This window comes from Globicephala melas, chromosome 20 (genome assembly GCF_963455315.2).
Source record: "Globicephala melas chromosome 20, mGloMel1.2, whole genome shotgun sequence".
Lineage (NCBI taxonomy): Eukaryota > Metazoa > Chordata > Mammalia > Artiodactyla > Delphinidae > Globicephala > Globicephala melas.
Genome location: NC_083333.1, coordinates 32,805,163 through 32,830,740, shown reverse-complemented (window position 1 = coordinate 32,830,740; position 25,578 = coordinate 32,805,163). Strand labels below are relative to the sequence as shown.

Below are 25,578 nucleotides of genomic sequence, written 5' to 3'. Positions count from 1 at the left end.
ACTGGCTGGAAGGATAAATGGATGGGAAGACAAAATGCTTTAGGGTCCAACCTGACCCTGACCCTGACCGGGGCCTGGTGGACCCCCTGGAGGGGACGACCTGCAGAGCCCACAGTGACCAGGCCTCCAGGGGTGACGGGTTCTGGGGCTGAGCCTGGACATCAGGACCTGTTGTGGGAAGTGGCCCCCCCAGGGTGCAGGGTGTTCCTAGAGAACTAATCACTGCTGCTAGGCGTGACCCCTGCAGTGGCCCTGGGTGGCAGTGTAAGCAATGATGGCTGGTCCTCCAATTCCCCTCACTGGGGGTTCTCAGTGTTGGGTGCTGGGAGAGAGGGAGCCCCACAGGGGTCCTGGGCTTCCTGGTCACCCTCATAGGGTCTGGAAAATAAAGCTGGGCCCAGTTGGCTTGTGTGAGGAAGGACCTGGTCGCCCACAGGGCAGGAGAGGTGGGTTGGAGGCTGAAGGGCAGGGTGCAAAGACCTGAGGGGGGGCCACCCTGGACACTTGACCAGGCCCGTCTCAGCACCCTTCCACTGCACCCTGCGTCCAGTACCCCCAGGGCCTGCGGTAATGGCTTCCCTCTGCAGCACCCTCTCCTTCCAGCCTTCCAATGTCCCACCTGAGCCCCACCATCACACCCCCAAAATTATTCACCAAAGGAAGCCAGAGCCTTCTTTCTACACTCTGCCCCACAACCAGCTGGGGTCCTGCCCCTGCTGCAGAATCCCCACTGTCCCCAGCAGGAATGAGAACAGACAGATACTCCTGGTGGGACACACTGGCCACAGGGTCTGGCCTCACCCCCTTCCATCTTCCCCAGACAGCTCTCAGAGCATACTGAATGGCTCTGTGCTCTCCCCGCAGTCACCCAGCTGGCCCTTCCAGGCCCGATCACAGCATGCTGTGAGCCCTCCTGGGTTGCCCCTGCACCCTGCCTGCCTGCCACGCCCCCATCGTGGGTCTGGCTCTGGTGTCTGCATCCTCTCTCCCATCAGCCCAGTAGCCTGCACTGGGTGCTGGCGATGCTGGTGGACTGTCTGGCCCTGGACCTGGGTCACACCCCTCTCCCCAAGGCTGGCTGAGTTCCGGGAAGGCCACGGGTATGTATGGAGGAAATGTTGCCCCGAAGCCTGAGTTCTCCTACCGCCTGAGCCCAGCCGCCCTCTCTCTGAAGCCCCTGGGTTCCACCCTGTGCAGGTGGCTTAGATGGGATCTGGACCCTGGCATTTTGGAGTTTTGTACTTTCCAGACCGTTCTTGTTCCTGGAAAACATTCCAGCCAACTTTTCCTTTGGTTGCCCCCCTTCACCCTGGAATGCAGCCTGGCATAGGGAAGCCCCCGCCTGGTGGCTGCCAGGCAGCATCCCTGTCACTGGGCCACACACTTTTCTGTCACCACCTCGCCCAGCCCAACCTGCCCGCACCTCTGGCTCCCAGCCCTCCTGACTGTCAGTGTCACCAGGCTGCCAACCAGCGGCCACTTGGGGAATGTCCAGCTTTCCCTTTGGCAACAGGCCTACTTGGTGGACCCACCCAGGCCCAGCTGCTTCTCCCACCTCTTTCCTCTCTCACTCGCTCACTCATTTGTTCACTCCTTCATTCATTTAGCAAACCACAGCGAGTTCAGCTGAGCCAGGCCCAGGCGGGCTTCATGGCTGGAGGGACGCGGCCAGGGAAAACACTCAGCCCTCCTCCCTTTGGGGCCAACTTTATAGCGGGGACACAGACATGGTGCATATAATTTAAAACAACTGGGCAGGGCTTCCCTGGTGGCGCAGTGGTTAAGAATCATCTGCCTGCCAATGCAGGGACAGGGGTTCGAGCCCTGGTCCGGGAAGATCCCACATGCCGCAGAGCAACTAAGCCCATGTACCACAGCTACTGAGCCCACGTGCTACAACTACTGAAACCCGCGTGCCTAGAGCCCGTGCTGCACAAGGGAAGCCACCGCAGTGAGAAGCCCGCGCACCGCAACAGAGTAGCCCCCGCTCGCTGCAACTAGAGAAAGCCCACGTGCAGCAACGAAGACCCAACGCAACCATTTAAAAAATAAAATAAAATCCGAAAAAAAAATGTACAGTTCAGTGGTTTTTAGTATATTCACAGCCATGCAACCATCACCACAGTTAATTTTTGGAACATTTCATCACTTCAAAAGGAGACCTCCTGGGACTTCCCTGGTGGTCCCGTGGTTAAGACTCTGCACTTCCACTGCAAGGGGCACGGGTTTGATCCCTGGTCGGGCAACTAAGATCCCACATGCCGCGAGGTGCAGCCAAAGACTTAAAAAAAAAGAAAACCTCCTGCCTTCTAGCCCGCAGCCCTCCAGCCCTCCCTCCCCAGCCCTAAGCAAGCGCCAATACACTTTCTGTCTCTATGAGTTTGCCTGTTCTAGGGAACCTCAGGTAGTGGGATCATGCATTATTTGTCCTTCTGTGTCTGGCTCTTTTCACTGAGCTTAATGTCTTCAAGGTGCATCCGTGTTGTAGCAGGTGTGAGGCCCTCATTCCTTTTAAAGGCTGAGTAGGAGCCCATTGAATGGTGGATCACAATTTGTTTATCCCTTCATACACAGATGGACATTTGGGTTGTTTCCACCTTTTGGGGACTGAGTAAGGCTGCTGTGAACACCCGTGTACAGCTTTTCATGTAGACACATATTTTCATTTCTCTTGGGAATAAACCTAGGAGAAGAATTGCTAGGTCATATGGTAACTCTATGTTTAATTGTGTGATGGACTGCCAGCCCAGGAAATCCTTTAGTATCCACACCTGACCCAGTCATTGCCTTGATTAAGGCCCTCCAACTAATCCTGACCGCATAGCCCAGGCCCTGTCAGCCCACCCTCTGCCCTCCGCCCTCCGCCCTCCGCCCTCCGCCCACAGGCTTCCATCCTGGGACTCAGGCCCCGAGCTCCCGCCCACCGCAGGGGTTTAGCGACTGGTCGGTTCTCCGCCTGGAGCTCCCCTGCCTCCCTCCCGCCTTTCTTCAGGTCTCAGACCCAGGCAGGCTCCGTAACTCCTTTCTTGTTTTGCTTCCATGGTGTTTGTGCAATTAGTTAATTAGAATCCAGGTCTGGACGCCCCAGGAGGGCAAGTACTCTGTGTTTTAAAGCACGTAATAGATGTTTCAAATCATTTGGTGGAAGAAGAAATTTTCTGAGCAGAAGGGGATCCAGAGCTGTTTTAATTTCTTTTTTTCTTTCTTTCTTTTTTGTTTGTTTTAATTTCTAAACGGGGTTGCGATGGGCCCACTCTCTTTTGCCTACACAGCAGTCTCCGGTCTCTCCCCACTTTTCTGGTGAGAGTATCTTGGTTTCCCTTTGGAGATTCTCTCCCCACTCAGTCTGGGGGAAGCTGGAAACCCAGGCTTCGCGGGCCAGCCTGTCCTTAGCAGCTGAAGTTGATTCAGGCAGGCAAATGGCTGAGGTGGGGGCAGTGAGAGGTCATGCAGGTCTTTGCTGTCCCCTTCTCCATGGGGAATCCAAGCTGGCAGAATGTGGACAGGATTTGAGGAGAGGCTGCCTGGGAATGAAGCCATGTGCAGGAAAGCAGGACTGAGACAGGAAAAGAGAAATGGATGAAGCACCTGGATTGAGCCATGCCGGAAGCCCAGGTGAGCCAATACATTCCCTCATGCACAAGTCGGTTTGAACTGGGTTTCTGTACCATGTAATCAAAAGATTCCTGATTAATGCAGGGTGTACAGCCCAGAAAAGGTTTGCAGTGTTAGCCCATTTTCCTATCAGGTGGTTTTTTCTTAGTACAGTAATTTGGAAGAGCAATTAGGATATTAGGAACTTTTTATTGTATAATTTGCAAATGTTTTCTCTGGTCTGTTGTGTGCATGTTTGTGTGTGTATTTCTTGTATTTTTTTTTTTTGACCACACTACGTGGCCTGCGGGAACCCAGTTTCCCTACCAGGGATTGAACCCACGTCTGCACAGTGGAAGCGCGATGTCTCAACCACTGGACCGCCAGGGAAGTCCCATGTGTGTGTATTTCTTTATAGAATCTTTTGCCATGCATAATTCCAAAATTTGTTATATAATCAAATGTCTCTCTTCTCCTATAATTGATGGGTGTTAATTTTACTATATCGTTTGAAGACAATGCCCTTTATCAGATCAAGAAGTTGTTCTTCTACTCCTAGGTTGCCAGGCGATTTTTTTAAAATCACAAATGAGTATTAGATTGTCTCAGATCCTCCTTCTGCAGCTATTGAGGTGATCATGGATTTTTTTTCTCCTTTAACCTGTATCGGGAAGTACATTCATCAGTTTCCTGACATTGAAATCCTGCTCTAAGCCCAGCATGGTCAGAGGTCTAACATTTTTATATACAGCTGACTTCAGTTTATTACAGTTTCTTTAGGCTTGCTGCATTTATGATGAGAAATTAGATTGGTCTTTTCATTTTCATTCTGGAGTTGAGATCATGCTAGCCTTCTGTGAAGTTTTTAAGATAGCGATTTTTTTTTTTTAAGATAGCGATTTTTCTGCTCCATGAATGCTTAGTAAAAATTCACCTGTGAAACCAGCTAGATCTGGTGTGCCTGTGTGAATTTTGGTAATACATATTGTGGCTATAACCGAAGACCCTGCAAATGAGAACAAGCGGGGCTGTGTTCTCAGCTTGCTGTAGCAGGGAGACAGCCCCATCACTTGCATGTTGGCAGAGACTCAAAGGCAGGCAGAGGAGGGGCCAGCTTCATAGTGAAAGGGGGGCTCAGGTGCGCCCCGAGTGGGCTCGGGGAAGCTGTGGGCGGCCAACTGAAGGTGCTGCAACCTGTGTGGTTGCTGAGGGGAGCCTACTTGGCTTTCTCTGATTGGTCCTGAGCTGGAAGCGGAGGCAGAAATTAGGGAAGCTGGCAGGTGTTGGCCAAGTCCTGGCCGTTTGGGGCCGGCCAAGTTCTGTTGGCGTATCTAGTAGCCATTGTCCCAGTGTACATTCAGCCTCTGTGTTTTTCTAGAGCCTTACCCATTTCTTCTTCCCTGTCAAACGTACTGGTATCAAGTTGTTTGTAGGATTCACTAATAATTTCAATCTCTAATATTTCTTTTGTATGTTTTCTCTTGTTGCAGATTTGTGTCTTTTCTCATTGTCCTTGTTGGACGTGTTAGTGGTGTGATGATTTGACACATCTTTTTATTTTATTTTATTATTTTTATTTTATTTTTGGCTGCGTTAGGTCTTTGTTGCTGAGTGCGGGCCTTCTCTAGTTGCAGTGAGCAGGGGCTACTCTTCATTGCGGTGTGCAGGCTTCTCATTGCGGTGGCTTCTCTTGTTGCAGAGCATGGGCTCTAGTTGAATGCTTAGATACTTTTTTTTTTAACATAGTTTTGTGATAAATGCATTTAAGGCTATAAGCTTCCCTTCAGTGTTGCAACTTTCGATGTGTCATATTTTCGTTGTTGGGCAATTCTAAATTTTTCATAATTTCTGTTGTGATTGTCTCTTCAGCAGCTGTTACTTAGGAGTGCACATTTTAGTTTCTAAGAATATGGCATTCTTAAAAAAAAAAACAAAAAACAACTTTCTTTTTACACTAAAAAGAAAAATTTAGTTCTAGGAGGTTTTTTGTTTTGTTTTGTTTTTTTCTTTTGTAGCATCTTTGGGATTTTCTACATAGATAGTCATATCATCCGAAATAGGGGCAGTTTTAGTCCTTCCTTCTCATGTATGGCCGCCTTTTATTTTATTTTCTCATCTTCGTGCACTGGCTAGAACCTCCGGTACTGCACTGCACAAAGGTGGTGAGAGTGGACAGCCTTGCCTCGTTCTGATTTACAGGGAAAGCATTCAGTCTTTCATTGTTAAGTATAATGTTAGCTGTAGGTTTTTTGCATCTATATCGCGAGAATTGTTTGTCTCTCGTTTTCTTATTTTGTATTGTCTTTGTTTGGTTATGGTATCTGGGTAATACTAGCTTCATAAATGAATTGAGAAGTATCTCCTCCTCTTCTATTTTCTGGACGAGATTGTGTAAAATTTTTCTTTCAATGTTGGTAGAATTCTCCATGAAACCATCTGGGCTGGAGAGTTCTTTCTTTGGGATTTTTAAAATTATGAGTTCAATGTCCATAATAGTTATGCGGCTATTCCCATGATCCATTTCAAATTGGGTAAGTTGTGGTAATTTATGCTTTTCTAGGATTGGTTCCATTTCATCTAAATTGTCAAATTTTTATCGTTGTTTGTAATACTCCCTTACTTTCCTTTCGGTGTCTGAAAGATCTGTAGTGATGTCCCCATTTATCAGTTTTTCTAGAATTTGTCAATTTGATTGAGCTTTTCAAAGAAATGCTTTTTGTTTCATTGATTTTCTCTATTATTTGTCCATTTACATTTTAATTGATTTCTGCTGCCTTTAGAATTTCCTTTCCTTCTGCTTGCGTTCGGTTTATTTTTGCTCTTCTTTTTCTAGTTCATAAGGTAGAAGTTTACATTTTTTTCATTTGAAAAATACATTCTTACATAGTCTTTTCTAATATAAACATTTAATGCTGTGAATTTCCCTCTAAACCCTGTTTGTTGCTGCCCACACATTTTTGTATGTTGTATTTTCATTTTTATTCAGTTCACCTTATTTTGTAGTTTCCCTCTTTTGACCCACTAATGATTTTGAAATGTGTTGTTTAGTTTCCAAGTGTTTGGATTTTCTTGTTATCTTTCTGTTGAAGAGTTCTAGTTTGAGTCCACTGTGGTCAGAGACATAATTTGTATGATTTCAACTCATGTAAATCTGTTGAGGCGTTTCAACAGAATGTGTGTCCAAGTGACTCCTGGTGGCTTGCCATGATCGTGATTGTATGGTGGCTAGTACGCTCTGTTGTGAAAAGAAGTTGTGTCCTGCTGTTGTGGGTAGAATGTCCGATCAATGCCGATCAGATCCTGTTGGTTGATGATGCTGAGGTCTTTTACATCCCGGGTGATTTTCTGTCTAGTTTTCTGTCAACTACTGAGAGAGAGGTGGTGAAGTCTCCAGCTGTAATTATGGATTTGTCTTATTTTTAAAAAATAAGAGGCTTTGCAAGTTTGTCGTTCTCTCCGTCTGGACTCGAGGCTTCTGTCGCAACCATGATCCACCAGATCATCGGTCAGGCCAAGGAGCATCCTAGCTTGATCCCCCTCTTCATATTTATTGGAGCGGGAGGTACTGGAGCAGCGCTGTATGTTTTGCGCCTGGCATTGTTCAATCCAGATGTCAGTTGGGACAGAGAGAATAACCCAGAACCCTGGAACAAACTGGGTCCCAATGATCAGTACAAGTTCTACTCAGTGAATGTAGATTACAGCAAACTGAAGAAAGAAGGTCCAGACTTCTAAATTAAATGTTTCACTGTAAAGCAGTTTAGAATGAAGTTCTTCCAGAAGCCATCTGCACAATTTTCCACTTAACCAGGAAATATTTCCCCTCTAAACGCACAAAATCATGTTTGTGTATTGTGATGGGGTTTACACTGATTGATAAATAGTTTGAAACTTAAAAAAAAAGTCTTCAGATAACTAACTCTTGAGTAAAAGAGCAAATTAAAAATTTTAAATGACAAATAATGAGAGAACACTATTGGTCAAAAACTTGTGGAATAGAGCCCATCAGTCTCAGAGGAAAAACTTTATCGCCTTAAATGCATAACTTAGAAAACATGAACAATTAGTAATCAATAGTGATTAAAAGAATAATAAGGTAATATTATAAACAGCTCTATGCCAATACCTTTGACAAATTCCTTGAAAAACACAAACTACCAAAGCCCACCAATGAAGTAGATAACCAGAATAGCCCTGTATCCATTAAAGAAATGGAACTGTTAGTTTAAAATCTTCCCTTGGGAATTCCCTGGAGGTCCAGTGGTTAGGACTCTGTGCTTTCACTGCCGAGGGCAAGGGTTGGATCCCTGGTTGGGGAACTAAGATTCCGCATGCCGTGTGGCCAAAAAAAAAAAAAGGAACTAAACTAAACTAAACTAAAATCTTCCCACAAGGAAAATGGAAATAACTTGGTGGGGTTATGTTTTTCAAAATTCAATAAAAAGAAAACAATTTAATTGTAAAAACATGGTCAAAGCATTTGAACAGATACCTCACCAAAGAAGATACATAGATGACAAATAAGTAAGCCCATGAAAGATGCTCCACATCTTTAGTCATTAGGAAAATGTAAATTAGGACCACAGTGAGACCCCACCACACACTATGAAAATGGCTAAAGTTAAAAAGACTGACTCTACCAAGTGCTGGTGGGAGTTGAAACTCCTCTGCTACCAGTGGATGAAAATGGTACAACCACTTTGGAAAACAGTTTGTCACTTTCTTAGTGGTTTTTACCAAGAGAAACGAAAGTGCATGTATGTCCGTACAAACATCGTACACGAGTTTTCATAGCTGCTTTATTTGTAATATCCCCAAACTGGAGACAGCCCTAGTGTCCATCAGGGAGTGAGTGTACAAGCACACTGAGGCATCTCCGTCCATACAGTGGGATGGTGCCCAGCGTAAGATGTCGTGAGCAACTTGGATGGACCTCAGAGTACTTATGCTGAGCCAGGAAGTCAGACAAAAAGAGAGAACGTTACGTGTTTCCATTACATGAAAGTATAGAGTATAGAACTCCATGAAATGAATCTATAGGAATCTACAGCCTGTCAGTGATTGTCCGAGAATGGGGAGAACGAAGAGGGGCAGGAGGAAACTTTGGGGGGGGGTGATGTTTGCCATCTGGCCTGGGGTGATGCTTTCAGGGTGTATTGTTTGCACAAACTTCTAAAACTGTGCACTGTGATTGTGTGCAGTTCATCGTGTGTTAGGATAAATGACACATCAGTGAAACTTTTTCTTTTGGTTGCTCTGGGTCTTAGTTGTGGCAGGTGGACTCCTTAGTTGAGGCATGTAAACTTTTAGTTGCGGCATGCATGTGGGATCTAGCTCCCTGACCAGGGAGCAAACCCAGGCCCCCTGCATTGAGAGCACGGAGTCTTTTTTTTTTTTTTACTAGATCTTTATTGGAGTATAATTGCTTCACAATGCTGTGTTAGTTTCTGTTGTACAACAAAGTGAATCAGCCATAAGCATACATACATCCTCATATCCCCTCCCCCTTGAGCCTCCCTCCCACTCTCCCTACACCACCCCTCTAGGTTGTCGCAGAGCACGGAGCTGATCTCCCTGGGGAGCAGGGGGTCTTAACCACTGCACCACCAGGGAAGTCCCCTCAGGGAAACTATTAAAACCTCTCAAGTGGTCTTCTGGAACACTGGCTCTGGGAAGGTCCCTCTGGAACCTAGTGGCCGTGCTGTGAGAGCCACAAGCCACAGGGAGGCCACTCGGCCCGATGGTCAGCAGCTGGCCTCTCTTCAGCCCCTTCGTGGGAGCCACGTCCCGGCTCTGTCACCGCAGGCCCGAACCCAGCAGCTGGAGCACCTTGGCCAGAGAGACCAGCGCACGGAGGGCGGGGAGGCCTCTGCTCCTGGTCTCCCTGAGCACCGGCCCTGGGACTGGGCGACGAGGTAGCACCCCCTTTGGCTCCACCCTCTTGGGGCAGGTCCCCCGGGAGGCCCTGGGCCCTGGGCCAGGGTGGAGGGAGGGCAGCGCCGAGGAGCCCGGGAACTGAACTGCTTCAGAGCAGCGGGGTCAGAAACGAGGCAGGCCCAGATAAGGGGCAGAGTGACCTGCAAATGGGGTGCCAGAAACAGAGGAAGGAAAGGGGGGCAGAAAGAGAAAGTCCGCAGCCTGCGCGGAGACACGCCAAACACCCAGTCATGGAGAGTTAACCCAATCAGGGGCCAAGGGCATCAGAAAGAACTAGAGGAATCGCTCCAATTAACCGTCCGCTCTTAGAGAGGAGGGGACACGGCCATGGTGAGGGAGGGGAGGCTGAGGGAGCAAAGGGCTGGAGGGCGTGGACAGCAGGACACGGACTAGAAACACCAGGACAGACACTCAGGAAGGTCGAGGGCAGAGAAATGGTCAGAGGTGACCCTGTAACTCAGGCAGAAAATGTCCTCGAAGACACCGCAGAGGCCAAGCAGGGACGGGGAGGAGCTGACGTACAGACCAAGGGCAGCCCTGTGGCTCCAGGAACTGTACCAGGACGACCCCGAGACAAACATCCTGGTTGTCACTGACATTCAGGCCTAAAGAGTCATTTAGGCCTCAACTCAGAACAAGCCTGTCACCCTGAGAGGGTGGGGAATCGGGTCAGTGTTTACAGGGGAGGTGGGATCTGGAAGCTTTCAGAAGCCAAGCTGTGGTTCAGGCCCAAAGGCGACAGGCAGACCCCAGACCTCCGACCCCGCCCAGCCTTTCTGGGAAAGACCACCCACAAATGAAATCCGGGCAGGCGGGTGAGAAGATTGCTGGAGAGGCCAGGGTGGGGGCAGGACCGCCGACCGCCTCCTCCCAGGAGGCCGGGACAGGCCCCCTCGGTCCTGGACACTGGATGGCCCTCCAGGCCCCCAGGGAGGGTGGGGTGGGGGGGGGGACTTGGGCGTCCTTGAGCAGAATCAGGACCAGAGCTCAGCTGTTACAAATGGGACGGAGGCAAAACCTCTGTGCAACAAAGATACACAAAACACAGCATTTAGTGTTTAGATTTCGATGATGTAAAGCTATGGCGTGTTACGGAGTCTAAGCTCGTACTGCTTGCCGCATGACAGGCCAGTAATCGAGAGACAAATTGTTGGGGCAAGGAATAACGGCTTTATTTGGAAAGCCCGCAAACTGAGAAGATGGTGGGCTCGTGCTCCAAAGAACTATCTTACCTGAGTTAGAATTCAGGCTTCTTTTATACTAAGGGAGGGAGTCAAAGTCAAGCATTTCCTGGTTCAGGTCAGCCTCTGGAGGGGATGTGTTAATTTCTTCCTCTCTGCAGTCATTCACAGGTGGGCCTGGTCAGGATGTTTCTTGTGAGCTAAACAAAGGTATTTTAGCTTAATGCTCATTACCTGGGAGGCAGGGTTCCCAGAGATGGGCCATTATGTATAATTTAAGCTTATAGGCAACATCCCTTTAGCGATTAACATGTAATAGAATACAAAAGTTCTTCCCTATTACAGTGTGGCTGTGAGGATGGGACACAACGGGATGGGCGTCCTTAAGGGTCACAGGTGTGGGCAAGGAGAGGGCAGGATCCCCACTCCCATCAGCCCTGAGAAGGGGTCCTCCTGGCCACCGAGCGTGGATCTGAGCTCCAGGGACAGACCCCCAGCTTGTAGCACCAGCAGGACGGCAACTTGGCCATGAGGACAAGCTGCACACGCCCCCCAGCCCCTGCCACTGCCAGGCAGTTGGGTGTTTGGGAAGGCCGCTGCCCAGCCCCTGGAGATGGGGAGGGCAGCTGTGGGAGCCGAGCTCAGAGCAGCCTCCCAGAGGTGGTACTGGGCCTCTGGGTGCTGTGTTGGGTGCTCCTGCCACCGCCTTTTGGTCCCTCCAGCTTGTCAGCAGTTAGGAGGTGGGGGAGAGGGTGGTGTCAGAAGGAGGGGAACCAAACCAAGTGACTCCTCTTTCCCGGTGTTCCCGTCATCTTTTGGGAACTAATATCTCTTGTAAAAAATAAACACTTTCCAATGACTGGAGATTCTTCCACCTCACTTCTGTTTTTATTTTTTCTGTTAAATTTAAGCAACGTGGGGAAAATACCTGTTGGCAGTGGTTGTTCTTCTGGGGAGGGGTCAGGGCCCGGGCTTGTCTGGAAGGAAGTAAATTATCCCCAGAAAACCCTGCTGTGTGTGCAAATTTGTATTGTGGTGAACCAACTTGAAACAAATATTTAAAAACACATAGACTGACCATCGGCAGTAACAAGGGAGTAAGGCAGGGAGGACCTGGATGGCGCAGCCATGTCCCTGGGCTGGCTGGTGGAGGCCAGCTCCCTTCCCAGGCTGCCTGCCCTTACCTGCTCCATCTGGCCCTCTGTGCTCCTTTGGGCTGATTTCAAGATTCACGCCTCGTCCCCAGCTGTCCCAAATGCCAGCAGCCTCATTCCAGGATCCAAAATTCTACGAAGGGCTGGTTCAAAGGGCCGGAGCAGGGACTTTCCTGGTGGCGCAGTGGATAAGACTCCGTGCTCCCAATGCAGGGGACCTGGGTTCTATCCCTGGTCAGGGAACCAGATCCCACATGCATGCCACAACTAGGGATCCTGCAAGCTGTAACTAAGACCCGGCGCAACCAAATAAATAAATATTTTTTTAAAAGGGGGTGGGCCTGAGCAGGATGGGCACTTGTAAGGAGTGTGTACATCACAAAGATGTCCTCACGTCCCTTCTTTTCCCCAAAGTCCCCAGGGTCCATCATATCAGTGTGGCTCTCTGACCACCTCTGGCTCTGTGGGCGTGGCACCTGCATCCCTCATTTAATGTGTTCCTTGCATCAACCCAATTCTTTTTTCCAAGTTAAATATATTCATCTCCCTTCTAAGCAAAACATGTAATGAATACGAGATTTAACATTTTTATGAAACATTATAAATGATGACATATGCTGTGATCCCATCTTTTTTTAATAAATTGATTGATTGATGGATTGATTGATTCATTGATTGGCTGTGTTGGGTCTTCGTTGCTGTGTGTGGGCTTTCTCCAGTTGTGGAGAGCGGGGCTACTCTTTGTTGCGGTGCGCGGGCTTCTCATTGCGGTGGCTTCTCTTTGTTGCAGAGCACAGGGTCTAGGTATGCGGGCTGCAGTCGTTGTGGCACGTGGGCTGCAGTAGTTGTGGCTCGCAGGCTCTAGAGTGCTGGCTCAGTAGTTGTGGTGCACGGGCTTAGTTGCTCCGAGGCACGTGGGATCTTCCCGGACCAGGGCTCAAACCTGTGTCCTCTGCATTGGCAGGTGGATTCTGAACCACTGCGCCACCAGGGAAGTCCCGATATGATCCCATCTTAACGAGAAGTTTTCTTTCTGTGTCATCTACACCCACACCGGCTGACGAGGCATGGATAGACGTGGAAGCATATTTTTTATTTGCTTTGCTCTCTTCTCTCCACCATTCTGTATTGCTTGAATTTTTTTTTAAATTGAAAAAATATGGACCGTTTCACAAATCTGCGTGTCGCCCTTGCACAGGGTCATGCTAATCTCTGTATCATTCCAATTTCATATATGTGCTGCCAGAGGGAGCACCAGATAGCATCACTGAGACACAGTCCGATGTCAGAGATAAACACAGCTGGATGGTGAAGTGCAAAGGGCAGGTTCTAATCAGCACTATACTCGCAGTGGGGACAATTCCAGGGTGAATTGAACTCAATTTCGATTTGTGTGGCAGTGACTGGTGTTTTAAAGTGAGAATGTGGGAATTGGGAGGGGTAGCTTAGTGGAGTCAGGCAGCAGACAGTTAAAGCATGCAGGCGCCTGGACCCTGAGACCCCCATCTGGTTCATGAACAGCGCTTGTCCAAGGTAAGCCTCTGTTTTCCCACAGAGACCCGAGATGCCCGTCCTCAGGCGGGCACTTTAAGGGGGGCTGGAGTCACCCCGGGGATGCGGCTTGAGCTGTCAGAAACCAAGGCTTTCTAGGCCTGATGCAGAAGCAGGCCCAGAGGAACCTGGCTAGAGTTTGGTCAAGGAGCGAAAACCTTGGTTACCACATACCATACAATCCCTCCATTCAAAGTGCACAATTTGGGTTTCCCTGGTGGCGCAGTGGTTAAGAATCTTCCTGCCAATGCAGGGGGCACGGGTTCAAGCCCTGGTCCAGGAAGATCCCACATGCCGCAGAACAACTGAGCCCGCAAGCTACAACTACTGAGCCTGCCTGCCACAACTACTGAAGCCCACGTACCTAGAGCCCGTGCTCCCCAACAAGAGAAGCCACTGCAGTGAGAAGCCCATGCACCACAAAGAGTAGCCCCCGCTCACCACAACTAGAGAAAGCCCGTGCACAGCAACAAAGACCCAACGCAGCCAAAAAAAAAAATAGATTTATTTAAAAAAAAAATAAAGTGCACAATTCAGTGATTTTTAGTATATCCATAGAATTGTGCAACCATCACTATACTACATTTGGAACATTTTCATGAGTCCAAAAGGAAACCAGTCTCCTTCAGTAGTCACTTCCCCCTTCCTCACACCCCATCCCGGCTCCTGGCAACCACTAATCTACTTCCTGTCTCTGGATTTGCCTGATCTGGACACTTCATACAAATGGAATCACATAATAATACGTGGTCTTTAGTGACTGGCTTCTTCCACTCAGCGTAATGTTTTCAAGGTTCATCTATGCTGTAGTGCGTCAGCGTTTCCTTCCTTTTTATGGCCAAATAGTATTGCATTGTACAAAATATACCACATTTTACTTATCTGTTCATCAGGGGACGGACATTTGGGCTGTTGCCACCTTTTCGGTGTTATGAGTAATGCTGTTCTGAAGATGCCTGTGCAAATTTCTGTGTGGATGTGTGTTTCTGAGCCCCTGTAGCAACCGGCCCAAACTTGGCCAACACCTGCCAGCTTCCCTAATTTCTGCCTCCGCTTCCAGCTCAGGACCAATCAGAGAAAGCCAAGTAGGCTCCCCTAAGCAACCACACAGGTTGCAGCACCTCCAGTTGGCCGCCCACAGCTTCCCCGAGCCCACTCGGGGCACACCTGAGCCCCCCTTTCACTATGAAGCTGGCCCCTCCTCTGCCTGCCTTTGAGTCTCTGCCAACATGCAAGTGATGGGGCTGTCTCCCTGCTACAGCAAGCTGAGTCCACAGCCCCGCTTGTTCTCATTTGCGTGGTCTTCGTTCATTTCTACAAGGTTTATAGTTTCAGCTTTGTGATCCATTTCCAGGCGGTTTGTGCATGTGTGTGGGAGGGTCCAAGCTCGTTCTCCACGTGGATGTCCAAAACCATTTGTTGAAAATACCGTCCTTCCCTGCTGCCTTGTCTTGGCACCCTTGTTGAAACTTCTTGACAACGGATACTCATTGTGTAACTTTCTGTAAACGATCATCTTTCTTTAAGAAAGAAAGGTGGAGATCGAGTCATGAAATGCTGAACTTGCTTCCCTGCCAGAGTGTGAAATCCATGCTTCCTTACCTGGGCTCAGGTGGCCTGCAGGTGGGGCCGGCCCACTGCTTAGCTCACCTTCTCAGGCTGGTTCTGAACCCACAAAAGTGGAGAACTCCCCGGGGAAGGGCCTTGCCCCTGACCTGCCCCAACCTTCCTGCTGCCCCCGGTCTGTCTCGTTTTCTTTCCCCGCTCTGTGCCCCTGTCCAGGAAGCTGGGCCTCTGCAGGGCGGGTGGGCAGGCACTGTGCCCGAAGCCCACCCCCATGGCCTACCTGGAAACCTAGCATCCCTTCACTACCCTCTGCACCCCCACCCTGCAGTGCCCCACCCCAAACCAGACGGGGCTCCTCCCCCCACCACACACTGGTCCAGGGAGCGCCACATGAACTGGCTGGGCTGGAAGGAGGCTGGTGAAATGCCAACTTCCCGGCTTGCCCGGGCACTTTCGCAGGCAAGGAAAGAGGATCCCAACGCTCCAAATCAAAGCAGCTTTCAGGACAGAGAACGCGGCCCTGTGTGGTCAGCATTTCTGAACTACGCTGCCTTTTCAACCTGCCAGGGGTCCGAGAGAAGCAGCCTGCCCCACGAACAGCCACGTGCCCTCACCGCTCCCGCTTTACAGTGTGGGCTCTGGGTTCCAACCGCTTCAGCGGGGCTCCAGCCTGAGCGCGGGGGCAGCATCAGGCCAGACCCAGGGCGAGGCTCCTTGTGAGACCCCCCCCCCACCCACCTGCCCAGGGCCCAGGAAGTCTGGCCCGCACCCCAGCCCCCCACACCGACCATGCATTTCCAGGCCAGTAGCTGCATCGCGCCCAAACGCTGAGGCGGGACATGCACTCCATACCCTGTACAGTAGCCCAGAAATGTGACCCTAATCCAGATCCATCTGCCGGTTTTAGGAAATTCACAGACGGAGGAAGGAGAGGCAGCTGGATCAAGGACCTGGCTTATCCTGTGAAGAAAGGATGGGGAGGGGACGCCGGCAATAGAGAGACGTGAGTAGGAGACCTCAGCTGGACTGGATTCAAACGAAACCAACTTGACAACATGCACGTGGCAACCGAGAAATCTGATGATGGTAACACGGGCCACTTTGTTTCTTACGTATTAGTTACTATTGTAGTTATGTTAGATTTTCTTAAAGAGCATTTTCAGAGACTTGTGAAGTATTTATCTATAAATGACAGGACATCTGGGATTTGCTTCCAAATAATCCAGGGGTGGGGAAGGGTCTGTGGGGTGTGAACACCTCAACATGAGTCTGGTGAGAGCTCACCGCTGAGGCTGGGGTCGGGGTGGGGGCATGTGGGTTTTATTTTTTATTTTTTTGCGGTACAAGGGCCTCTCACTGTTGTGGCCTCTCCCGTTGCGGAGCACAGGCTCTGCGGCACATGGGATCTTCCCGGACCGGGGCACGAACCCGTGTCCCCTGCATCGGCAGGCGGACTCTCAACCACTGCGCCACCAGGGAAGCCCTGTTGTTTTTTAAAGTAACAGCTTTGTTGAGATATAGTGGTTATCAGGTTACAGAGCTGTGCAACTATCACCAAGACCTAGAATTCTACTTTTTATCTGCTTGAAATGCTCCACAGTTCTCCTTGCTTCATGGCTAGGGTGCCAGAGGCGTTGATGTCTGAATGAACTGCCCAGGGCATCTGTCCTGTCCCCTGGCTGGGGCAGCAGGAGCCCTGGGGCAGCTTCCACCTGTCCTGGGACATCAAAAGGCCCAGGATGGTACTCTCACCAGCTCCTGCCCTAGCCTGCCTGTCTGAGGGCCTGCAGCCCATAGAACCAGGGTCTCCCAGGCCCTTCTGGGTTTGCTGGACAATAGGCCAGTGTCCAAAACCCCAGGGCTCTGACTCAAGGGGCACCTCTAGGGAGACCAGCCAGTCCTACTGGGAAATCTTATTCCTAGGGGGTTTGTAGCACCAGATGCTTGCTGGGAAGGGGCAGCCCTGTGGGATCCACAGTGACCTGGATCCAGGACCTCAACACTGACCACCCCTAGATGTGCAGGCCCTGCTCTCGCCCCAGCCATCTGTCCACAGGCCATCCCAGTGTATCCAGGCAGGGCTGCAGCTTCTCCCCTCCTCTGGGCCCTACTCCTCCATAAACCCAAGAGCCCTCCTTGGAGGGTGCAGAGGATGGTCTTGTAGCCTGAGACAGCGAGGCAGACTAGTTAGTGGCCTGGACACAGAAACCAGACCCAGCACTTCACCGTCCTTTATTAACACCCCTGTAGGGCGACGTGGAAGTGCTGGCCACTTGCTGGGGGGGCGGGGGGTGTGGCACAGTGGCCAGGTGACTGGGGGAGGTGGACAGATGCAGCTCCCAGCCCATCTGCAGGCTGCTGTGGCAGTGGAACCTGGGCAGTGGCGTTTTGGCTGACCAGCTGCTGGGGACCTTGCAAGTGACCGCTGTGTAGACAGGAGCCCCTGTGGACATGCCACTCCTGCTCAGGGAGCCAGGAGGGGACACTGCACGCTCCATGAAGACAGCAGCCGCCTGCTGGCACTGAGAGGTTTTGGTGAAACTGATTGTTAAAGCAATTGGGGATGCGCTGGACCGGGGGGGCAGGGGTGTGGGGCACCTGTGGGTCACACCCAGACCCTCCCTCCTGGGTACTCATTCTGCCCTGGCCCGGCAGCTGTGGGTGCGCAGCTACCTTTGAGAACATCATAAAAGCTATGGTCCCTCTCCTGGGATGAAAGTGCAGGTGCACGGGTCATTTGGTGAGCGATGCCGGGGGTCCACACCCCCACTCTATCACCCAGGTCCTCGGTGGAAGCTGCTGGAAGACAGTGCTGGGGGCCCTGGGCTTAGTGAAAGGAAGAGACTACAGGGGCTGGAGACTCCAGACTGCAGAAAGCCTGGACAGCCTGCCCCTCCCAACTCCAGGGTTAACTGCCTACTTGGGGAGAGAGAAAACTGAACCTGGGGCTTAGACACCTTCCTCTGAGGGAGTCACTGGTGTGCAGAGGAGGCCGCTGGACATCAGGTGGGGAGAGCCTGGGGTGGGCAGCAGGGGGTGGAGGTGTGGGCAGCAGCTCAGGAGGGGACGATGGTTACTGGGCTGGCCAGGCAGGCTGGGGCGGGGGTCCTGAGCCAGGGAGGAGGGGGTCGGAGCACGGCGGGCAGGTGCTGGGCTCAGGGCAGCGCTCAGCTGCTGACCCTCCAGGACTCTGGAAAATACTGGGGCAGGGGGCTGGGCATGACCCATCTGCTCCCACGGCCACATCAGGACGGCACTTTGATGCCGAAGTGTTTGCGAAGCTGCTCCAGAAACACAAACGTGAGTACGGTGTGGGGCATGAGGCGGATGCCGGCAGGCACGAGGCCCTGAGGGAGAGAGGAGGGGGGATGTGAAGATAGCCCTGGAGGGAACCCCCCTGCCCTGCCCCCCTGCCCCAGCCACGCCCCTGCTTAACCTTGTAAAAGGCCAGCGGCCCAAGCTTCGCTGTCTCCATGGCACAGTGCAGAACACCCTGCAAAAAATGCAAGATAATGCAATAAGATGGAAAGCTGCTTCTTGAAAGGCACGAACGCCCACCCCCCACCCCCGCACCTGATGGCAGGCATGAGTGTGCAAAGCAGCCTGCAAGTTCAAAGGTAAACATGGGAGGTGGGGTTGGCAGGCACAAAGGCCAAGGGCTGCCCTGCCCACTAACCAGGCAAAACTAGAATCTGAAAAAACACCCAGGGCCAGGCTGACCTGCCAGGCACCTACGGTGCTTGAGCGGCTGCCATAAAGGCACAGAAGACACTGTGCGTGATGGAGGGAGCCTCGGACAGGTGCTTGGCCCCAGGCGCTGGACCTGCCGACCTGCACCGTGCCGAGTTTCACTGACTGCAGTGATCCAACTGCCTCTGTTAACGTGTCAAAGAATCTGATTTAAAAACACATACAGGTGGCTTCCCTGGTGGCACAGTGGTTAAGAATCCACCTGCCAATGTAGGGAACACAGGTTCGAGCCCTGGTCTGGGAAGATCCCACGTGCTGCAGAGGAACTAAGTCCGTGCGCCACAACTACTGAGCCTGCGCTCTAGAGCCCACGTGCCAACTCCTGAAGCCTGCACGCCTAGAGCCCGTGCTCTGCAAGAAGAGAAGCCACCGCAGTGAGAAGCCCGCGCACCGGAACGAAAAGTAGCCCCCGGCTCGCCACAACTAGAGAAAGCCCGCGCGCAGCAACGATGGACCCAACACAGCCAAAGATAAATAAATAAATAAACAAATTATTTTAAAAAAACAAAAACACACACAGAGCCCAGGCTGCTGCAGGCCTGACGGCAACCGGGAGGGATGCAGTCATGGGTGGAGGGGCAGAGCCTCGTCCACACCCTGGCACAAGGACACAGGCTCACCCAGCAGCAGCAGCAGGGCGAGGCCCCCACTCACCTGATACTCGCCCTTGGCATTCATCAGCCGGGTCTTCAGCACATCCAGGGGCTGGCACAGGAATGTGGCGCATCCACCCTGGAAGGCAGGTCGTCGCCAATGGGTCTGCCAGGCAGGGCGGGTGGGCACCCCCTCACCTCCCTCACCCCCCTCACCTCCCTCACCCCCCTCACCACAGGACTATCCTGGACCCCCAGGGCCATGGAGGACAACAGGAACAGTCTCGGCCTGGGCTCTGGGGGAATCCATGGCCTCCGCCCCAGGACCCTGGCGCCTACTAATGCAGCCTGAGAGGGGCAGCCGCCAGATGGGCCAAAGCCTCCTGCCGTTCTGAGCCCTTGCTCATCCCAGGCGCCCTCAGCTCCCAAGGCTGGTCAGGGCCCCACCCCCGCCACTCACCGCAATGAAGCTGGCGATAAAGTGAGTGAAGATGCTGTCGGACAAGTACCCCGTGCTGAGAACCAGCTGCTTGGCTTGGTCATAGCAGGACAGCTGTTGGGGGAGCAGGGATGCTCAGGGCCCAAGGGACAGCCCACAGCTCGGGGGAAAGCAGATGGGGCCCACGATGACACCAGCTGGACTGGCCAAGTACATGCTCTGTGGGTCATCCACCGTCACCACACCTGGGCGGACAGATGAGGCCCAGGCCGGCCTGAGCCCACCTCCCCGGCCCCATGTGTGTTTGTGCCCACTGCCTTCCTCTGGGACCTCTCAGAGGGCTGCGACCAGGCCCCCCAGATGCTGCCCGAGTCCCACCCCAAGCGGAAGCCCTACCTGGCCCACGGTGACCAACATCCCTCGACTGGACGCCATAGTTGCGCCCGAGAACAGCTTCTTCAGACCCTCTGTCGGGGGAAGGGAAGAGGTTGGGTGCCCGGCCCAAACCCCTCCGGCCTCCCCCCAAGTCCTTAACAGCGCTCTCCCTAGGCCCGCTCCTGGGTCCCAGCTGGAGGCTGCCCCAGGCCCCCACCGTGCAAAGGACCTCCCCTCTCACCTTCTCGGGCCACGCGGTACAGGCCATCCAGGGCGTGGGCATAGCTGCCAGGGGACAGAGAGTGGGCCCATGTGAAGCTCTTCCTGACCACTGGCTCCCTTGGGAAGGTCCTCCCCATCACAGGCCATGCCCCCATCACAGGCCATGCCCCCATCACAGGCCAGGAGGAAGTCAAAGTGCCACAGGGGCCAGAGAACAATGGCCTTTTCTGACAGCTCAGAGCAGTCTCCCTGCTCAGGGGACTTCAGGGCCTGAAGATCCCAAGTTCCACAGGAAAACACCCTCTGTTGGGGGTGGGGGGCGGGCTGCCAGCTCTGAGGCTAGTCCTGTCTGCAGGCCGTTACCAGGGGCGAGAGGATGGGACGCCGTGCCGGGCCCCCTTCCCCACAGCCTATGCTCTGGCCAGCGAGTGGCCAGTGGGGTCACCTGGAGCCACACTTCTCCCTGAACTGGCTGATACCAACGCCCAGCGTTTACTACAGCATCGGTCCATAAACAGGGCCTCAAAATCCAGTGTCTTAGGTTTCACGCAAAACGGTGTTTTTAACCACGAAAACAACCACCCAGCTCCCAAACCCTTTTGAAGACCAAACTCATTTAAACTTCTAAACCACCCTTCAGGCAAATGTGCACAGGTGCAAGAAGGAGTAAAGAGTGACCAACCCCTGCCCACCTCCCAGTCCAGCCCCCAACCCCGGGGTCCTCCCACAGGGGAAGAAGAACCCAGAGGTCCTGGAAGCCCCCTCAGGATTCCAAAACAGACGCTCACAATGTATGATTCCAAAGGCTGTCAGCCGCCCGACCTGTTCCCCGTGACCCCACAGGAGCGGTACCCTGTTGGAGTCCCCACCAGGTCCCGGCAGAGCTGCTCAGGGGTCTTCTCAGCCCCATCCCCCAAACCCCCGGGCACACCATGCTACTCACTTTCGGCGCTGATTCTGGGGCAGCTTCATGTCATTCTGCATCCTGAAACAAGCAGAGGGTTCAGGGGGCGGCAGGGCCAGACGCCCCACAGACCCCAGCAGGCGTCAGGGGCTCCCTCTGGCAGTGAGCAGCCGGCCCCGCCCAGGGCTGCCCCGCCACAGGCTCAGCGCCATCCCCCAGTGCCCCAGACCCTGAGGTCTGAGTGGCTTGTTCCAGGCTGAACACACTGAGACCCCAGCGAGCGAGGCCAGCCCCACCAGGGGACAGCAAGACCCCAGCCTCGGGGACTGCACTGACCTGACGTTGACCATGTCCGCGGGGGTCCCCACGAAACCGCCGATACAACCTGTCACAACAGCCAACATGTGACCATTGGCAAGGGGTCACATGACCCCCGCCCCACCTGCCCCGCCGCCGCCCACCCGGCTGCTCACCACTGATGGAGCCCAACAAGACCTTCTTGTAGAAGGGCAGGGGGCCCTCGCTGCCCTTGGTTACCTGGTCCCGCACGGTCTCATAGATGGCAAATCGAGTCAGGGAGTAGGTCATCTGGGGAGAAGGGGCCCAGCTCAGAGGGTGCAGGGGGAGGGACGGCGCTGGGCACCCCCCACACCCCTGGCCCTCCAGTGCATGGTCGTCACCACGTGGACCACAGGGACACCCAGGGACCTCTCGGCCAGCAAGCAGCTGAGCCAATTCGTGAACCCAGGGCTGGCTGAGTCCAGGCCCCGCACCCTCCTCTTCTCCCGCCTCGCCCCTGCCAGCCTCAGTATCCCCATCTGTAGGCGGAGGTCTCGGGCCGGCTGTGAGAGCATGGCCAACCCTGTGCAAGGCAGAAGCACGTCTCACACTGCCACGCCCTGCACCCACCCGGGGGGCTGCTGGCTCCCCAGCCTTACGGTTCCTTCCTCCTAAGCAGCCTTGAAAAGGAGAAAGTAGCTTCCATGCCCACAGGGATCCACGGTGGACAAGAGGCGCGACTGGCCTGGGGGAGGCCAGCGATCCCTCTGCCTCCTTGGGCTGAGTGTGGGCTCTGGGATCAAGACCTAAGGGACCCCTGGCCGTGAGTCCCACCCACCCACTACCCCGGGAGGTGGGGAGCCCCCCAGAGGTACCTGTCTGCACAGGGAGGCGCTCAGCCCATTGTAGAGAGCCAGGATGCCATCGGAGCGCACCACCTGCAGCGCCATCCCCGTCATGCGCAGCTTCACCTCCTGCTGCGTCTGTAGATGCACCTGTGGGGAAGCGGGTCGCACCTGCTCAGAGCCACGGCCCATCTGGAGCTGACCAGGGCCAGCTCTGCTCTAAGCCCTTTTCCACAATCTTCCACCTTTACATGCTGAGCCTGTGGGCCAAGTGCTACCAGCACACGCATTTAGAGACAGGAAACTGAAGCCTTAAAGGGCACCAGCTGGGGAGTGGAGCCGGGACTGTGTCCACGGCTGGCGCCAACCTCTTTTTCACACCACCATCTCACAAGAGACAATACCAGCCGACATGTGAGCCCAATTCCACCTGCCATGGGGTGGAGTCGTCAGCTCCACCCTTTAGATGAGGACACTAGGCAACTCCAGGGCCCCACTTTGTAGCCTCGCCTGCCTCTCGACAGAGGCAGAGTTAGGGGGGCTCAGAGTTGACCTGAAGAAACATGGGAGACTCGGAAGAGGTGGGTGAGAATCCGGGGGCGCACAGGGGGAAGGGCGCCTCAGAGTCCATCCCTGCAGCACACTCTCCAGCCAAGTCAGGTCCTGGCTGGACCCGCGGAGGCAAGTTACTGATTCTTCTGCAACAGTTTCTCTCAGTGTGCTGTGAACTGGGAACAGAAGGCCCTCTGGGCCTGGGGGCAGGGCGGCCACACAGCAGCCTCCGTGAAGGCGAGAAGCCACGGTGAGGGTTCAGCCAAGACGTGGGGCAAAGGTAGAGCTCAAGGAGTTTTAAGATACTTTTTCCAAAGACGATGACGAGAAGTAAAATCCCTGGCCAGGGCCTCCCCTGCCGGAGGCCTCCATGGCTGCCGGCACCGCCCGCTTCACCCCAGCACGGGGCCGTGTGCTCCCTGGGCCAGAGGGCGGCCACATTCCTGTGTCTGCCGGCCTCCCAGACTCCCACCCCCACCCCAAGCGCTCTGCAGCAAAATAGCACCTGGGCGGAAGGGAGGGGGCAAGGGGCAGTGACGCCCCAAGGAGCCTTGGACAAGTGACTCTAGGCTGGCCCAGGGCCAGGGAGGGCTCCAAGAGCCCCCGGAGGCTGTGTCCACATCCAGGCAGAGAGAGTGAGCCTGATCCTCCCGAGCCTGCGATGGGGGAGGCAGGAGGGCAAAGGGACCTGTACGGGCATCCAGAAAGTAAAACAAAACAGGCATGAGAAGGGGTTCCTCTCTCCACAAACCAAAAAGCACCTTCCTACCTGGCCCTGCTCTGCCAGGCCACGTCACAGGCCCTGGGGGCTACCAGGAGCCATGCAGGCCTCTCCCAGGTCTCTAAATGCCAGAGGGGCTACCAGCTTCAGCCCCATCCCCAACATCTGCTAATCCTGCTTTTCCTGGTGGCCAGGCTTGATGGGTGGCTGGGTCAGCCCAGGACACAGGTGCCAATCCCTCCCAGGGGGCCAATGTGGGGTGCAGGCTGCTCTGTGAGGGGATAAGGAAGGGGGTGGCCAGGGGGCTGCCCTTGCCAACAGGCCCCACAAGACCACAGCCCAGGTTCCCTGGCCCAGGGCCCACTGGCCAAAATTTGCTTTGTGCCTCTGGCCCTTCTTTGTTGTTTGTGGTGAGGAAAGGGCAGAAAATTGGCCTGCCTCAGGGACAAGGGAGTCTCTGTCTTGTTCTGCCCCATAAGCATTTTTTCAAAAAAACGCAGAAACAGTGATTGCTTCTCCCTGGGAGAAACAATCACCTTCACTGGGCAGGACCTGCATGCAGCCTTGGGATCATGGCTTCCAGATGCCCACCTCCCAGGAAGAAGCAGCCCAAAGCAAGGTTGCCGGCCACATCCTTCCTCCGTCTCTGTGTGTGTGCTTGGCACCCAGTAGGCAGAGGGAGCGCATGGTCCTGCCGGGGTGCCTCCAGCTGCGCTCAGAGAACCACCCCCTCAACGTGTCAGCCAGGAGAACGAGTGTCCTCAAAAGTGCAGGGTAAAGTGCCTCAGAGAGGCCAAGGGACCAGTCCAAGGTCACACAGGTAGCAAAGTGGGGACCATGGGGCACCTCCGCCGCCCGCTCCACGCAGAGCCTCTCGGCGGACCCTCCCCGCGCCGCACTCACCTTGACCAGGTCCAGCGGGTGCGTGCAGCAGGCGGCCCCGCACGACGCCAGCCCACCGAAGTACCAGCGCGACACGCGCGCCTCGGCCGCCATGGCCCGGACGCCGCCGCCACCGCCGCCGAGGAGCGTAGGTGTCCGGCCCCGACCCCGACACAGCCCTTGAAGCCCGGACACCAGCCCCGCCCCAGCCGCAAAACGGCCCGTTCCGCGCCGCCGCCCGTTCAAAGGGCCGCCGGCCACCCGCGCCCCGCACAGCCAATGCGCCCGCGCGGCCCGGGGGAGGAGCCGAGGGGGCAGGGCCCTTAAGACCCCGCCCCGAGCCCGGGGGCGGGGCCCCCGCCTTAAAGTGGCCGCGGCCGGCAGGTCAACCTCGTGGGCCCCACAGAGCCGCCTAGAGGACCCCCACTGGTGTGGGCCGCGCGAACCGCAGGGAGCTAGCGGGTGAACCTCCCTCACTCCCCCCAGGGACCTGCGTCCTCCCCCACCCTGCGCCGGCCAGCCCGCGGGGCCGCCCTGGAGCCTAGGGCACGTCTGCGAAGGTCACGGCCCGAGTGGCCTGGGCGCTCTGCCAGCCCCCACCCCTCCTAGAGGCCTGCCTCCCGTAAGTGCCCGCCCCCTGTCGCGGCCCTGGACTTGCACCCAGTGTCCCACCCCCGCGGCGCAGGCTCCGGGACGCGTACAGCTGCTTAGAGGTTGCGGCAAACCTCCTTAGGGCCAACCTGCGGATTACAGGAAAACTAGGGACAAAGGCAATTCGGAGAGACTAGCCGCCCCGCCTACCCGCCCCTCCCAGAACGCCCAGCCAATTCCAGCCTTAGGCCTGCTCTGACCACACGGCCCCAGGCAGCTACCCTGAGGCGGCCCAGGAGAGGGCTTTGGGGCGTGGGGCTCAGGCTCCTGGGAGGCGGCAATCAGCAAACTGCCTGCCCCAGCCTGGCTCCAGCAGGAGATGCACATCTCCCAGCAAACCGGAAGTGCAGGTGTGCTGCTAGCCCAAAGGCGCACCTGCCAG

The 25,578-nt window shown here is 54.2% G+C and overlaps 1 protein-coding gene, 1 long non-coding RNA gene, 1 other non-coding gene and 1 pseudogene across 11 annotated transcripts in view; 2 read left to right on the top strand and 2 right to left on the bottom strand.

Moving 5' to 3' along the window:
• The window catches only part of LOC115845415 (uncharacterized), a 33,338-nt gene extending 14,122 nt beyond the window's left edge, over positions 1-19,216 (top strand). For 2 of the 9 annotated variants that reach the window (XR_009560323.1, XR_009560322.1), the window contains 2 exons: positions 15,891-18,600; positions 18,948-19,216. This is a non-coding gene — a long non-coding RNA (uncharacterized lncRNA). Of the gene's footprint in view, positions 1-3,476; positions 3,616-3,912; positions 3,995-15,247; positions 15,700-15,890; positions 18,601-18,899 lie in introns of those variants that run through there. The other 7 variants (XR_009560326.1, XR_011377054.1, XR_011377053.1 and 4 more) reach the window with 7 other exon arrangements.
• On the top strand, positions 7,033-7,450 carry LOC115845375 (cytochrome c oxidase subunit NDUFA4 pseudogene; annotated as a pseudogene).
• LOC115845477 (U6 spliceosomal RNA) lies at positions 13,020-13,121 on the bottom strand. The gene has a single exon (XR_004036468.1). It is a non-coding gene; the product is annotated as a U6 spliceosomal RNA (small nuclear RNA).
• Positions 18,088-25,023, bottom strand: SLC25A10 (solute carrier family 25 member 10). The gene is made up of 11 exons (XM_030843212.3): positions 24,567-25,023; positions 22,421-22,540; positions 21,740-21,854; positions 21,603-21,651; positions 21,306-21,347; positions 20,382-20,425; positions 20,162-20,232; positions 19,787-19,879; positions 19,388-19,465; positions 18,420-18,476; positions 18,088-18,330 (listed from the first exon to the last, which is right to left on the bottom strand). The coding sequence occupies exons 1-11, from the start codon at positions 24,657-24,659 to the stop codon at positions 18,229-18,231; spliced, it is 864 nt and encodes a 287-aa protein (XP_030699072.1). The 5' UTR covers positions 24,660-25,023; the 3' UTR covers positions 18,088-18,228.
• Between the last annotated feature and the right edge of the window lie 555 nt (positions 25,024-25,578).

Excerpts from the sequence above, each read along its gene's own strand:
- SLC25A10 (XM_030843212.3), bottom strand. The coding sequence starts at position 24,659 with ATGGCGGCCGAGGCGCGCGTGTCGCGCTGGTACTTCGGTGGGCTGGCG. Across the intron at positions 19,880-20,161 it reads TGTTGGTCACCGTGGGCCAG|CTGTCCTGCTATGACCAAGC; the intron begins GTAGGGCTTCCG and ends CTCCCCCAACAG. Across the intron at positions 19,466-19,786 it reads TTATCGCCAGCTTCATTGCG|GGTGGATGCGCCACATTCCT; the intron begins GTGAGTGGCGGG and ends CCTGCCTTCCAG.